At 41.1% G+C, this 16226-nt stretch overlaps 1 protein-coding gene across 1 annotated transcript; it reads right to left on the bottom strand.

Annotated features, from left to right (window-relative positions):
* Window positions 1-10: 10 nt before the first annotated feature.
* Window positions 11-12670, bottom strand: LOC111961509 (protein-lysine 6-oxidase-like). Its single transcript, XM_023983829.2, has 7 exons — window positions 11830-12670; window positions 11533-11641; window positions 6947-7078; window positions 3318-3471; window positions 3027-3122; window positions 2672-2787; window positions 11-2487 (listed from the first exon to the last, which is right to left on the bottom strand). Exons 1-7 carry the CDS (start codon window positions 12455-12457, stop codon window positions 2481-2483), a joined length of 1242 nt encoding a protein of 413 aa, XP_023839597.1. The 5' UTR covers window positions 12458-12670; the 3' UTR covers window positions 11-2480.
* Window positions 12671-16226: the final 3556 nt, after the last annotated feature.

The following is a 16226-nucleotide window of genomic DNA, read 5'->3' as shown; positions in this document are numbered from 1 at the left end:
AAAAACAAAATCACAATGAATGTCACAATTATTTATTCAAGTAGATTTCCTGGAATACATCAAAACGTTGCAGCTATATCTTCTTTCATTGCATAAATATCAAACAAAACAGGATAAAAGAGACCGCTAGCAGACTAACCATAAGCACAAGCATTTCACAACACAAATAATGTTTTAGAGCACGGGCGCAGTATGTACTTGCTTATATCTAATCATTTTAAAACCCTTTGGGTCATACAAATAATCTAAAGTGACCTTGAATTTAAGTTGTAAACATACAGTTGAAGTCGGAGGTTTACATACACTTAGGTTGGAGTCATTAAAACTCATTTTTCAACCACTCCACAAATTTCTTGTCAACAAACTATAGTTTTGGCAAGTCGGTTAGGACATCTACTGAGTGCATGACACAAGTCGTTTTTCCAACAATTGTTTACAGACAGATTATTTCACTTATAATTCACTGTATCACAATTCCAGTGGGTCAGAAGTTTACATACACTAAGTTGACTGTGCCTTTAAACAGCTTGGAAAATTCAGAAAATGATGTCATGGCTTTAGAAGCTTCTGATAGGCTAATTGACATAATTTGAGTCAATTGGAGGTGTACCTGTGGATGTATTTCAAGGCCTACCTTCAAACTCAGTGCCTCTTTGCTTGACATCATGGGAAAATCAAAAGAAATCAGCCAAGACCTCAGAAAAAAAATGGTATACCTCCACAAGTCTGGTTCATCCTTGGGAGCAATTTCCAAACACCTGAAGGTACCACGTTCATCTGTACAAACAGTAGTACGCAAGTATAAACACCATGGGACCACGCAGCCATCATACCGCTCAGGGAGGAGATGCGTTCTGTCTCCTAGAGATGAACGTACTTTGGTGCGAAAAGTGCAAATCAATCCCAGAACAACAGCAAAGGACCTTGTGAAGATGCTGGAGGAAACGGGTACAAAAGTATCTATATCCACAGTAAAACAAGTCCTATATCGACATAACCTGAAAGGCCGCTCAGCAAGGAAGAAACCACTGCTCCAAAACCGCCATAAAAAAGCCAGACTACGGTTTGCAACTGCACATGGGGACAAAGATCATACTTTTTGGAGAAATGTCCTCTGGTCTGATGAATCTAAAATATAACTGTTTGGCCATAATGACCATCGAGGAAAAGGGGGCAGGCTTGCAAGCCGAAGAACACCATCCCAACCGTGAAGCAAGGGGGTGGCAGCATCATGTTGTGGGGGTGCTTTGCTGTGAGAGGGACTGGTGCACTTCACAAAATAGATGGCATCATGAGGAAGGAGAATTATGTGGATATATTGAAGCAACATCTCAAGGCATCAGTCAGGAAGTTGAAGCTTGGTTGCAAATGGGTCTTCCAAATGGACAATGACCCCAAGCATACTTCCAAAGTTGTGGCAAAGTCAAGGTATTGGAGTGGCCATCACAAAGCCCTGACCTCAATCCTAAAGAAAATTGTGGGCAGAACTGAAAAAGCGTGTGCGAGCAAGGGGGCATACAAACCTGACTCTGTTACACCAGCTCTGTCAGGAGGAATGGGCCAAAATTCACCCAACTTATTGTGGGAAGCTTGTGGAAGGCTACCCGAAGTGTTTGACCCAAGTTAAACAATTTAAAGGCATTGCTACCAAATCATAATTGAGTGTATGTAAACTTCTGACCCACTGGGAATGTGATTAAAGAAATAAAAGCTGAAACAAATCATTCTCTCTACTATTATACTGACATTTCATATTCTTAAAATAAAGTGGTGATCCTAACTGACCTAAAACAGGGAATTGTTACTAGGATTAAATGTCAGGAATTGCGAAAAACTGAGTTTAAATGTACTTGGCTAAGATGTATGTAAACTTCCGACTTAAACTGTTCAAGCTACTAATAGCAAGCACATGTAAATAATAATATTAACAATAACAGGGTGAAAGGGATGAGATGTTTGATGATATTTTTTGACATAAAACACATAAAATGATGAGGGAAATGGCATGGTTGAAAAATCAGCATCTAACTATGCGGTACATTCTGTGCTCTTAATGAAGATGGATTCCATACAATGTGGTGCTGAATATTGTGTAATTGATATGTAAAAACAAGCAATTTCTCGCTCTCACTGAGCTTTGAACGTCTGAAATTCCATTTATTTGATTTACACCATTTAAAACCTGTCTAAACTATTGTAATGTAGTATACTTTCAATTTGAAACCTATAAATTCAATTAATAGTTTATTGCACTTATAGAATGGCTTTAGAAAAACATGTTTAACTTAGGCATAACATGAACCTCTGAGTTTTGGTTTACGTTCACCTGAAAAACGAAGGCCAACTTGACAAGAGTGTGACCATTCTTACACATTTTCAGTTAGCCATGTGTGCCCACATTTTGTTCAAGACGTTTTCTTGGCTGTCATGGAGTTTTTACAGAAATGCTTCTCAGTGGTTTGGAGAATGACTTCCCCCTCTTAATATCTGAGAAGAAAAGAAGAAAGCATTTCATCACACACAGCATAATATATCTTGTAATGTGAGTTATGATTAATCACGTGTTGAAGCATCATGGGCCCGTTTCCCAGACCTACGCCTACTCCTGACTCCTGCACTAAAAAACATGCACAATAGTTTGTAGAATGAGATGAGGAGTTTCAAGACTCACTGTGAGACGTGACATCCTGACACATAGGCGTAGTTGCCAGTATAGCGGACCTCACAGCGCACAATGTTGTTGCTGTAGTCAGACTCTGGAACCTGATAGCTGGGGTTCACACTGATCTAAAACACAGAAAGAAAGGGGTGAGAGTACAAATGTTTCATATTTCATAAAGACAATGAAAATGTGGTCTAAAACAGTTGCAACAGAGTCGCAACAGGGGACGGATAAACATTGATTCCGAACACAGTCAAGGCATTTCAAATCAGCCTTTTTGCTTCTCAGAGCTGGTGTTTGAATACCTTGGGACACGTTGTTCACCACCAAAGTGCCAATAATGTCATCTGTTTTTGTGACAAACCTTCAGGACGTAGTTCCCAGGTTTCACATCTGTAATATCGATCCACTGGCAGTCGATGTCTGCGTTATAGGTATCATAACATCCTGGACTCAGGCCCTATGATTAGACAACAGTAAGCAGCCCTCTCATGCCATTACAGACAGAGTATTCAACTGTAAGTAAGCATCTCTGCTGGATATCATAGCCTGGTACTGAACAGCCATACAAGCTACAGAAAAATAGTAAAAGTTGGATATCCCTTTGATTCGATTGGTCAACATGACATAAAGCAACACGTGTTGTGTCGGTAACCTGGGTGTGTGAGGTGCAGGCAAAGCGTCTGTAGTAGCCGTAGTCACAGGAGCTGTCCTCCAGGCAGAAGCTGGCCTTGTGTCCCTCAGCCACACTCCTCCCACCGGAATCCAGCAGGTCATAGTGGCTGAACTCATCCATGCTGTGGTAATGCCTGGAGAGAAGCAGGACAATGGAGTTTGATCAGTGTTTAAATAACTGACTCAATCACTTTGTCATCACTTTGGCTGGCATTCAATCAAACATGTAGGTAGAAAAGTGAGAAAAAAATGTTGTTCCAATGCAGAGAAATACATCAAATCAAATCAAAGTTTATTTGTCACGTGCGTCGAATACAACAGGTGTAGACCTTACAGTGAAATGCTTACTTAAAGGATCCTAACAATAGTGCAAAAAAGTTATTAGGTGAACAATAGGTAAGTAAAGAAATGAAAACAACAGTAAAAAGACAGTGAAAAATAACAGTAGCGAGGCTATATACAGTAGCGAGACTATAAAAATAGCGAGGCTACATACAGACACCGGTTAGTTAGGCTGATTGAGATAGTATGTACATGTAGATATGGTTAAAGTGACTATGCATATATGATGAACAGAGAGTAGCAGTAGCGTTAAAGAGGGGTTGGCGGGTGGTGGGTGGTGGGTGCGGGACACAATGCAGATAGCCCGGTAAGCCAATGTGCAGGAGCACTAGTTGGTCGGGCCAATTGAGGTAGTACGTACATGAATGTATAGTTAAAGTGACTATGCATATATGATAAACAGAGAGTAGCAGCAGCGTAAAAGAGGGGTTGGGGGGGCACACAATGCAAATAGTCCAGGTAGCCATTTGATTACCTGTTCAGGAGTCTTATGGCTTGGGGGTAAAAACTGCTGAGAAACCTTTTTGTCCTAGACTTGGCACAGTACCACTTGCCATGCGGTAGTAGAAACAACAGTCTATGATGGGGGCGGGGGTTTTTGACAATTTTTAGGGCCTTCCGCTGACACCGCCTGGTGTAGAGGTCCTGGATGGCAGGCAGCTTAGCCCCAGTGATGTACTGGGCCGTACGCACTACACTCTGTAGTGGCTTGCGGTCGGAGGCCGAGCAAATGCCGTACCAGGCAGTGATGCAACCAGTCAGGATGATGCTCTCGATGTTGCAGCTGTAGAACCTTTTGAGGATCTCAGGACCCATGCCAAATCTTTTTAGTTTCCTGAGGGGGAAAAGGCTTTGTCGTGCCCGCTTCATGACTGTCTTGGTGTGTTTGGACCATTCTAGTTTGTTGGTGATGTGGACACCAAGGAACTTGAAGCTCTCAACCTGCTCCACTACAGCCCCGTCGATAAGAATGGGGGCGTGCTCGGTCCTCCTTTTCCTGTAGTCCACGATCATCTCCTTAGTCTTGGTTACGTTGAGGGATAGGTTGTTATTCTGGCACCACCCGGTCAGGTCTCTGACCTCCTCCCTATAGGCTGTCTCGTTGTTGTCGGTGATCAGGCCTACCACTGTTGTGTCGTCTGCAAACTTAATGATGGTGTTGGAGTCGTGCCTGGCCATGCAGTCGTGGGTGAACAGGGAGTACAGGAGGGGACTGAGCACGCACCCCTGGGGGGCTCCAGTGTTGAGGATCAGTGTGGCAGATGTGTTGCTACCTACCCTCACCACCTGGGGGCGGCCCGTCAAGAAGTTCAGGATCCAGTTGCATTGGGAGGTGTTTAGTCCCAGGATCCTTAGCTTAGTGATGAGCTTTGAGGCTACTATGGTGTTGAACACTGAACTCTAGTCAATGAATAGCATTCTCACATAAGTGTTCCTTTTGTCCAGGAGGGAAGGGCAGTGTGGAGTGCAATAGAGATAGCATCATCTGTGGATCTGTTTGGGCAGTATGCAAATTGGAGTGGGTCTAGGGTTTCTGGTATAATGGTGTTGATGTGAGCCATTACCAGCCTTTCAAAGCACTTCATGGCTACGGACGTGAGTGCTACAGGTCTGTAGTCATTTAGGCAGGTTGCCTTTGTGCTCTTGGGCACAGGGACTATGGTGGTCTGCTTGAAACATGTTGGTATTACAGACTCAATCAGGGACATGTTGAAAATGTCAGTGAAGACACCTGCCAGTTGGTCAGCACATGCCCTTAGCACACGTCCTGGTAATCTGTCTGGCCCCGCAGCCTTGTGAATGTTGACCTGTTTAAAGGTCTTACTCACGACGGCTACGGAGAGCGTGATCACACAGTTGTCTGGAACAGCTGATCCTCTCATGCATGCCTCAGTGTTGCTTGCCTAGCATAGAAGTGATTTAGCTCATCTGGTAGGCTCGTGTCACTGGGCAGCTCGCGGCTGTGCTTCCCTTTGTAGTCAGTAATAGTTTTCAAGCCCTGCCACATAAGATGAGCATCGGAGCCGGTGTAGTATGATTCAATCTTAGCCCTGTATTGACGCTTTGCCTGTTTGATGGTTCGTCGCAGGGCATAGTAGGATTTCTTGTAAGCCTCCGGGTTAGAGTCCCGCACCTTGAAAGAGGCAGCTCTACCCTTTAGCTCAGTGCGAATGTTGACTGTAATCCATGGCTTCTGGTTGGGGTATGTACAGTCACAGTGTACAGTCACTGTGGGGATGACATCCTCGATGCACTTATTGATAAAGGCAGTGACTGATGTGATGTACTCCTCAATGCCATCGGAAGAATCCCGGAACATGTTCCAGTCTGTGATAGCAAAACAGTCCTGTAGTTTAGCATCTGCTTCATCTGACCACTTTTTTAGAAACCGAGTCACTGGTGCTTCCTGCTTTACTTTTTGCTTGTAAGCAAGGAATCAGGAGGATAGAGTTGTCGTCGGATTTACCAAATGGAGGGCGAGGAAGAGCTTGTACGCGTCTCTGTGTGTGGAGTACAGGTGATCTAGAATTTTTTCCCCTCTGGTTGCACATTTAACATGTTGATAGAAATTTGGTAGAACTGATTTAAGTTTCCCTGCATTAAAGTCTCCGGCCACTAGGAGCGCCGCCTCTGGGTGAGTGGTTTCCTGTTTGCTTATTTCCTTATACAGCTGACTGAGTGCGGTCTTAGTGCATTTTATACGATTTCAGGTACAGGTCCAGTCAATGAGGCTGAGACCTACAAATCAGTTGTACAAAAACAAGCTGCAGGATGTAGGTCAATATGTACCCCATACTTGATGTTGGTACAGTATGTGACTTACTTCAGAGTATAGCTATGAGCTGAGGTAATGTGAAATGCAGACTTCTCTGGAATCAAGATACTTTTGAATGTATTCATTATGACAAGGTTAGAGACTTTTCCCTCTGAAGGTTCTGGCTACACATCCAGCATCACATTCCTCATATGCAGCAGAAGTTATGGGTTGGAGTCAAATATTTTGAAGTGGAAATTGGAGTCAAAAACATTGACATAGACTTTTGCATTGCTACATATTGCCAGACAAATCTGTCTGATGAGACCAGTATGTTGATGATCAAAATATGGACATTAATCCACTCTGTGTGTGAGAGAGAAGAAATAAGAAAGAGTGAAAGAAAACAGAGTGTTGGTGTAACTGGCAGACAGAGACGGAGACAGAGAAACACACATTTCCAGAGCGAGGTGGAAAGGCATATAGACAAAAAGACATTGAGAGAGACTCACTGGTGACAACTGTGCCATTCCCAGGAGTAGCGCGGTCTGCTTGGCAGGAAGTCAGCCGTCCCTTGGTTCTTCACACGTTGTGGGAACCTCAGCAGCATCCGGGTGTCATAGTCTCTGGCGCTGTAAGCCGAACTGCCCTCCCAAAGCAACATCAACAATACACTTGAATACAGAACTGAATACAGATCTGAATACACTTTGGACACAGAATGGGATCGAGTGCATTTATAAGCCATATACACTCTACCTCCTTTTTAAGAAAGTGTATGATCTTACTTTTCTGGGAAAGGTTTGGAAGAGGGGGGAGTGGTTCCTTTCAAAAAGGATATGGCTGTTTGGGTTAGTTTTGATAATGAGTTTACAGTCTGGCTAGTGATGATTTTTCCACGTAAACTGCAGAGCGTTTAAATTATTTGTTGAATTCTACCACTCCACCCAACTCGTGGCAGGATTCTATTTATCCACAAAATGCATCCCACTGGGCACACCATGTCATTTCAAAATGGACATTTGGGTAATATTTCATTGAGATGTTGATCAATGTGTTATCACAATGCTTTCAACCATCTAAAAGCACAACCAAATTCCAATAGAAAAACAACGTTTGATTTTTGGTTTAGTTGTCCGCCCGACACGGGCGCGAACCAGGGACCCTCTGCACACATCAACAACGGTCGCCCACGAAGCATCGTTACCCATCGCTCCACAAAGGCCACGGCCCTTGCAGAGCAAGGGGAAACCCTACTTAAGTCTCAGAGCAAGTGACGTAACTGATTGAAATGCTAGTAGCGCGTACCCGCTAACTAGCTAGCCATTTCACATCCGTTACACTCACCCCCCTTTCAACCTCCTCCTTTTCCGCAGCAACCAGTGATCCGGGTCAACAGCATCAATGTAACAGTATAACTTTAGTACCGTTCCCTCGCCCCGACACGGGCGCGAACCAGGGACATTCTGCACACATCAACGGTCGCCCACGAAGCATCGTTACCCATCGCTCCACAAAGGCCACGGCCCTTGCAGAGCAAGGGGAAACCCTACTTAAGTCTCAGAGCAAGTGACGTAACTGATTGAAATGCTAGTAGCGCGTACCCGCTAACTAGCTAGCCATTTCACATCCGTTACACTATCACTGCACTTTCAACCATTTAAAAGCACAACAAAGTAAAATGGTAATACAATGTCAGTTATTACAACAACTTAAAGGGACAGTTCACCCAAATTACAAAATGACACATTGGTTTCCTATCCCTGTAAGCAGTCCAAGGACAAGCTATTACAGCAATTCATGCTTTGGTTTAGTGTCCCTGGCACTGTTATATCGGTCCCATGACTTGAATGGGATTTGTGCAACAAATGCTAAAATGTTAGCATGTGGAAAGAGTGCCAGGGAAACTAAACCAAAGCATGAATTACTTTCATCGTGATTGCTGTCATACAGTGGTCACCAACCTTTTCTAAGTCAAGATCAGTTTCTGAGTCAAAATGCAAGCTGAGATATAACGCTAAGATTTTTATTTTACATAACTTAAAAAACGTAAGCCTATGAAACATTAACCTATTTAAAACAGTTCTCTACCATTGAGGTTTGTGCAGTACGCTATAGGCCCAATATATTATCACTGCATATTGGCTTTGCTTGAAATGCCCTGCCAATGCGTTGTAGTTTGCACAATTTTTTAAAATTACATTTCAAATTTGAGGAAGGCTATATGATCACATTGGTAATAGATCAGTTGTTGTATTACTTGTGAGGCACAGCTGTGTGAGCGTACATTTTAATATTTACGGGGCTGATGATGCCTGCATCTGATGGTCAGTCTCAGCAGAGGGAGAGAATAGGAGACTGGAGTCTGCCCCTCAACGTCCCTCCGCTCTCCCTTTCCTTTGCTGACACTGACCAAAAAGTGTGTCTTCCAGCTGATGGCGAAACTCGAGTCCCACCGCATTATTCCTGCCTCATGCACAAATTCATGGTGTTACTCCTATGAACAGAGAAAGTGAAATATTCATCTAATAATAACGCAAACCTATCTATACACTTTCCTACTCATTACAGCTGCAGTGTTGGTGGTAGTGCGAGTGGAAGTAGGAAGAACCCGCATTTTGATAGCCTATAAAAGTGTTGGATAAAAAGTGTTGACAGTGCTGAGTAAGAACTTAAACTCACTCATAAAACAGCAGCTATTTGCTGTGTTCGTTGACAGTCTCTCTCTAGTCATGGTTTAAAAAAAATTGAAATCTAACAGTGACAACTTTGCTGTAGCTTTCTTTAAGCCTGCTACTTTACTGCAGACATGGTAATCTGAGCCATCCGATTGGCCAGCGGTAGGCCTATAGTGCACTTGATTTGCTCTCCGGGCCTGCTGAGAAGGCAGAGTTTGTACCTTCAGACACATGAAATGGTTCAACATTGGATCACTTCACCTACCCGGCGTGCAGGGCAGCTGAATTGGGTGCATCTACCGCCAAGAGCGCGAGACAAATACACAAAAAAAACAGGAACCCAAGGCGTTATCAAGGCGTTATCTTTTCTTTTTTTTTTACAGAAATATTTGGCAATCGACTAGGAATGCCTTGGATCGCGATCGACTGGTTGGTGACCACTGGCTTACAGGGTAAGGGAACCAATATGCAATTTTGTAATTTGGGTGAACTATCCCTTTAATGTGGTATCACTGTGCTTCATCTAATAGCACAACCAAATGACCTGTATAGCAGTTGAGATTAATTTAAAACTATATAGTGCAAGGGATCAATGCTGTTCAAGATTATGCACAGATTATTACAGAAATTGTGAAGATCTCTACAGACCTACAACCTTTGAATGCTATCTTGAACATACACACCTTCTATGATTACATAAGACATTTATAGTTACAGTAGGCTAACCTCAAAATGTGGTCATGGATGTGTTACTCATTTTAAGGTAGAATAAATACTGTTACATTCGTTTGTAAGATAGCCTCAATTTAAGGCTATTTCCTGTATTACAAAAATATTATTGAATTGTGTTTTGTTGACAACACTACCAAATACCAACATTTAAAGGATATCTAATGCTTGGATAGTTTAATCTGAGCCACTGGCTTAATCCTATTCTTTATCTTTTATTTTTGGTTTACTTGGAGACTTGAATCCAACATATAATTTGTTAACTTGTCAAAAAGTTTATAGGCTATTTAATGTATTGGAGAAGTGATATTGTGTTTGGTTGTCAACAAATTCCAGTATGTCTACAAATTAATAATTTATATGTTGGATTCACATCTCCATCTCAACCAAGAATCACAGTTAAAGAAAATGAATAAATCAAATCATACTTTATTTAAAGTACATTTAAAGTTTGATTTCATTTGAGTTAGTCCTATTCACTTAGATTTTTGGTTGCAATGGAGACGTGAATCCAAGATACATAAATTATTAATTTGTAAACAAACTGGAATTGAAGCCAGAATAAATTAGTGGCAGATATGGAGCTATCCAAGCAGACGATACATCTCCTTCAAATGTTGATATTTAGTTGCATTGACAACCAAACACAATTCAATATCCAGTTTGTCTCCATCTCAACCAAAAATATAAGTTAAAGAATAGGACTAAATCTAATCTAATCAAACTTTAAATGCACTTTAAATAAAGTTTGATTTGATTTAGTCCTATTCTTTAACTTTGATATTTGGTTGAGATGGAGACATGAAACCAACATATTAATGATTAACTTGAAGATTAAATTTGAAATCAACAAATGCTTGAAACCCTAGGCCTATATACACTGAATAAAAACATAAACACAACATGTAAAGTGTTGGTCCCATGTTTCATGAATTAAAATAAAACATCCCAGAAATTTTCCATATGCACGAAAAGCTTATTTATCAATTTTTTTTGCACAAATGTGTTGACATCTCTGTTAGTGAGCATTACTCCTTTGCCAAGATAATCCATTTACCTGACAGGTGTGGCATATCAAGAAGCTGATTAAACAGCATGATCATAACACAGGGGCACCTTGTGCTGGGGACAATAAAAGGCCACTCTAAAATGTGCAGTTTTGTCAGAAAACACAATGCCACAGATGTCTCAAGTTTTGAGGGAGCGTACGATTGGCATGCTGACTGCAGGAATGTCCACTAGAGCTGTTGCCAATTTCTCTACCATAAGCTGCCTCCAACGTCGTTTTAGAGAATTTGGCAGTACGTCCAACCGGCCTCACAACCGCAGACCACGCAAGCCCAGTACAGCCCATTTATACTTAAGTATACTGACACTTAAATATATTTGAGCAATTACATTTACTTTTGATACTTAAAAAACGAATATTTTTACACTTTTACTTGAGTCATTTTCTATTAAGGTATCTTTACTTTTACTCAAGTATGACAATTGGGTAATTTTTCCAACTTTGAAATTACGTTGACTTTGATTCAACCAGTTAGCGCCCAGTGGGATGTGTATGCTGCTCTAGGGTAAACCAAAACCACAAACACTCAAGTGTTACGACTCACACACATTCTGACTCACACCTTGAAGTTGTTGGACAATAACCTTCTCTTTAAATCCCATAGAGTTTGTTCCAATAATACCTTGACAAGCAATTCTCTTCGCTTGCACATCTGAGGTTGTACATAGGAACTCTCTGGACATATGCGGAGGCTTGAATGTAGTATGCGTCTGGCACAAGATCAGGCAGACCTAGAGGGGATATATTTGTTTTAATCACAAATTATTGTAATATCAAGAAAAAACTATGACACAGACCGTATCTTTTTAATCTTTTTACAGCTACATGTAGGCTACTGGACAAAATATTCTGGCACTGCAGCAAATGCATTCCAAATTCCAATCCTTCAAACATGCTGTCCAAAAGTCCACAGTCTTACCGTTCTGGTGGTAACTTGTGCCATATCCAGGTCTCTCTCTGCGCCTGGGACTCTCGTACACGTCATAGTAATTGTAGTAAGGATTATCTGAATCTGAGGTCTTGTATGGGTTGTAAGGATCATCCCCTGCCATCACGTCTTCTCTTCTCCGCGATGGGGACAGTTTGTCCTGTGTCCCATTCGTCGTGCCATTTGCCTTGGTTTCTGCATGGCCACTTGGATGGACATCCTGATGCTGGCGCCCCTGTCCCCTCGGGGGCCTTGGAACTTGAGGTGGTAGCCAGCGCGGGCGCGCTCCTGCACTGGACACTGTGTGGGTAGACGAGGGAGACTGTCTCGAGGAGTCAGAAGGCTTGTTAGCTTCCCCATCTCTAATGATGGTGACAGGTCTCTCCTGCTCTTTATTGGCGCCTCTTTGCTTTGGTGGTCGATATTCTGAGCCGTGACTCAGAAGGCTAAAAACGTTACCATTGTGCGCCCATTGTATTGTCTGCCGTATACCTGGCACTTGGTTATTTACTTGTCTTGTCTCCGGTGGATGCTGCTGAGATTGGACAGTTTGCAGTATCCAAATGAATAAACATACGTGCGCACACGCATAAAAAATGCCAAATTTACACGCGCCCATAATACAATTAATTCAACTAAATAGATTATGACTAATAATTACAAATATTTTAATTTCTGTGGTCTAGCATTTGTACTTTGAAACTAAAGTACATTAAAGTAAGTCTAATTTACACCAAATTAAATCCTGAAAAACCTGCACCAGTATTGCTATGTTCTCCACGCAACCTCACATCGTTCTGTTCGGAGGTTTGCAGATGCGCTAAGAGTGGGGAGGAGGAGTTGAACATTTGACGTTTCTAATTCGGTTTTTAGACAAGCCCGGTGCTCATGTAATAAATAGACGGAAAGGCTACTTGACACCGACCCTCCAAATGGCTCTGCTCCAGAGTTGGATAACAGAAAACCATGTGTTATGGTTTCTCTTGCACTGTCTGAAGTTATATAACTGTCTGACATAAGGCTTTGTGTAATGTAATTAGAAAGAGGGGAGGATGTGTAGCCTAAAAACTAACCATGGAGTAAAATTACAATTATTCAGCATTTATAAATGAAATATGAATGTTTAATTTAGATACATTTATCTATGATACATAGTGGCTCAATGAATCCACATTTCAACAGGTCCCTCAGTAAATACTTACGTCACCCTGATATATTACGAATTGCAATTTGTACAGTATGTTACAAATTTGCAAACACTTATAATATGTTGAGACCTATCTGGGTAATCAAGGTGGAATCACTGATGTGTAGACTTTGCTAATGACTGCTTATGTCTTGGAAAAACACAACACAGTAAAAGCACAATGCCTTTCTGCAATTACCCCACCCAGGAGAATATCCTGGGAGAAAACACCACACGCACACACACAGACACACACATACACAGACACAGACACAGACACAGACACAGACACACACACACACACACACACACACACATACACACCCACCAGACACACACAGACACGACACAACACAGACACACACACACACACACACACACACACACACACACACACACACACACACACACACACACACACACACACACACACACACATACACATACACACACACAGTATTTTATAGTCAGACATTAGTTGGGAAGATTCTGATGGCCTTTTTCTCATAGTATGTGATAAGAAAATAACAAGTTCCTCAGCCAGATCAACAGGAACGCAAATGTTATGACAAATAGCACTTACTCTGTCGGATGAACTCTGACAAAAGTACAACCCATTGTGCCAAAATCTCAGCACATCAACTTTCTCATAGGAGAAGCTCTGAAATGTAAACAGGATTGCATGATGGGTTTACATGTCACTGGAACGTCCACTCCCAAGTCCCATAAACCTAAACTGAACAAAATATTCCAGTTATACTTTTCCAATACCCTCTTTCTTTTTGGCCCTTCTTTGGCAATGTGATTATCTTATTTTCAAGCTTTGCAATATGATTTTATGTCACAGTTATTTTATGCAATAAACACATTGAGGTCTCTGTGTTCTTTCACTTGGGAGTGTTTCATTGTGGCCTCTGGTTGCAGTGTGACCACGTTGACCCCTAAAGTCTTGGACAAATCTAAACCTTTACTCTTCTCTTGCAGTATGCCACTGAAAACACTTCCCTGTTGTTAACACTAGGCCTAGGGACATAATACATGGTTGGGAAATCTTAATCAATGGTTTTCATTTTTCTCTGTCTAGCCGTCTTTATACATGACTGACCACAGTAGCCACGACTGCACTGCAGTACCAGATGAAAAAACATTTGAATACAACACAATCTAATCTCTCAATCCACAGCCAATACTGCTGTACACTATCAAAATACACAAAGTACAATGCACACTAAGAATCCTGAAACTAAGGGAGCAATGTTATATCCACACCCACATGTGACACTAGGGGACAGATTGTAGCAAACCAATATAATTATTATTTTTGATCTATTACATAGTTTTGTAATAGGAATGTTTTCCATTGGACACTGGGCACTTTCTATTAGTCATCATTAACTCAACAGTATTGTACATTGCAGATAGACTAATCAATGTGTCCACAAAGCTCTTTTCATCAACCACATAAAAAGACAAAATAAGGAAATATGGAAAGAAGCACTTGTTTTTAACCTCCTAAAATTATAATAAATGAACATATTGTATTTTTGCATAAATTGGCATAGAATTTGTCATTGACATAGACCTAACACTGTGGAAAAATCCAACTTTATAGAATAGGCCAGCCAGTAGTGAATTATAAAAGTCTGCTTTGCACATCTGCTTTCCGACAAGCGTCACATGACTTCACATCATCCCTTGTGTAAGCTCTCTAAAGGCAAATCACAGCCAAGAGGCATTATTTGACATGTGCCCTCCAACCGTCTTGGAATTGAATAGCAGACATTTGGTCCCGTGAAGTGGAGTAGCCATTGGATATAGTCAAAACACACAGTTCAATCTAAAATAAGCAACAAAGACAACTATGGGGATACAATGATCTATTTAAATGTACAGGGCTCTCAAAAGGAACAGTACCCTTAGTGAAAAAACAGGCTTCTAACAAACAGTTGTGGCAAACCTTTAGCCAATTTGCAGCAAACTCAGTATGAATATGCAAATTAGATCAGGTTTTTGGTTGCTGTGTGTTAACTACATAAACCAAATCACATAGAACTTTAAATGAACTTGCTTCTCACAGAGAAAACTAAACATACTAAATATACCAAACAACGTATTCAATGTCTTTACAGATACAAATAAATCCAATACAACTTGAAGTCATCAGCATGGTAATGAAGAAAAGAGCAAAGACTGGATATTGTTTATTTAATATTTTTATGTTGCTACAACATTTACATTAGAGAACTGTGAACACTATGGGGATATTGACCGTAGGATGTTTAAAGGGGCAACTACAGAATTTACATGAGCCAAGTGATAACTGAGCAATAGCTTTCAACCAATGGAAGTTTAAAAGATAATTAACAACACTGAAATAATTAAAACAGAAAATTCAAACCCAGTTCAGAACTATTGACTTTTTTGAGTGAACTTTGGAGAACTTTGAACCCTGTAGAAGTACTTCGTCCAAAGCTTGTTGAATGCATGCACTGAAACAATCAGAAAACACACACACAAAAAAAAATTGGATACTGAAAACATTTTCTATTTTGGCATCTTAAAAGGTAGACTCAGCAGCTAATGAGCGGGTTCGGCTTCGGAAAAACGGAGTCAGCTGTTACGAAGTTACCTTGGTGTTGGTATGCTTCTCACTGAAACTGGCTTTCTATATTTTTTTCAGCAAGGAAACAATGTTTCTGCCCTGTACAAATGCTATATAAACAAACGATGTAGCTAGCATAAACTGGGACTTAGGCCTACTAAATTTCCCTTTAAATGTGTTGCCAACTGTTCCTAGAGAGGCACAGTATACATGATTTTTCTCGAGCCAAGCCTCAACACAATTGGTTCAAACTAATCAACTAATTATGATATTCAATCTAGACTGGGGACTTCATCATTAAGAGACAGTTGTCTACTAGTTGTCTTTGGTTCCTGACTCAGGTGTATAAGGCTTGCGTGGAAGAAAACCAACCAAAAATGGTGTTATGCCTAATATGGCAATTCAAAAATGAATTCATGTTAGCTTTCATTTCAAAGCCATGTGTGCAAGAAGCTTTGACTTGGTGAACACATAGTTCTCTGTCCTCAGATTGATTGAAGGCCAAAATCATTTTTTTTGTCTTGTAACTGATTGCTTCTAGAAAGAGAGAAGGAACAACACATGATCAAGATGTGCTAGATACTAGTTCAAAGCAATGAA

Source organism: Salvelinus sp. IW2-2015, linkage group LG4q.1:29, assembly GCF_002910315.2.
Source record: "Salvelinus sp. IW2-2015 linkage group LG4q.1:29, ASM291031v2, whole genome shotgun sequence".
NCBI lineage: Eukaryota > Metazoa > Chordata > Actinopteri > Salmoniformes > Salmonidae > Salvelinus > Salvelinus sp. IW2-2015.
The sequence above is the reverse complement of the archived record's forward strand: the minus strand, read 5'-3'. Positions and strand labels throughout refer to the sequence as shown.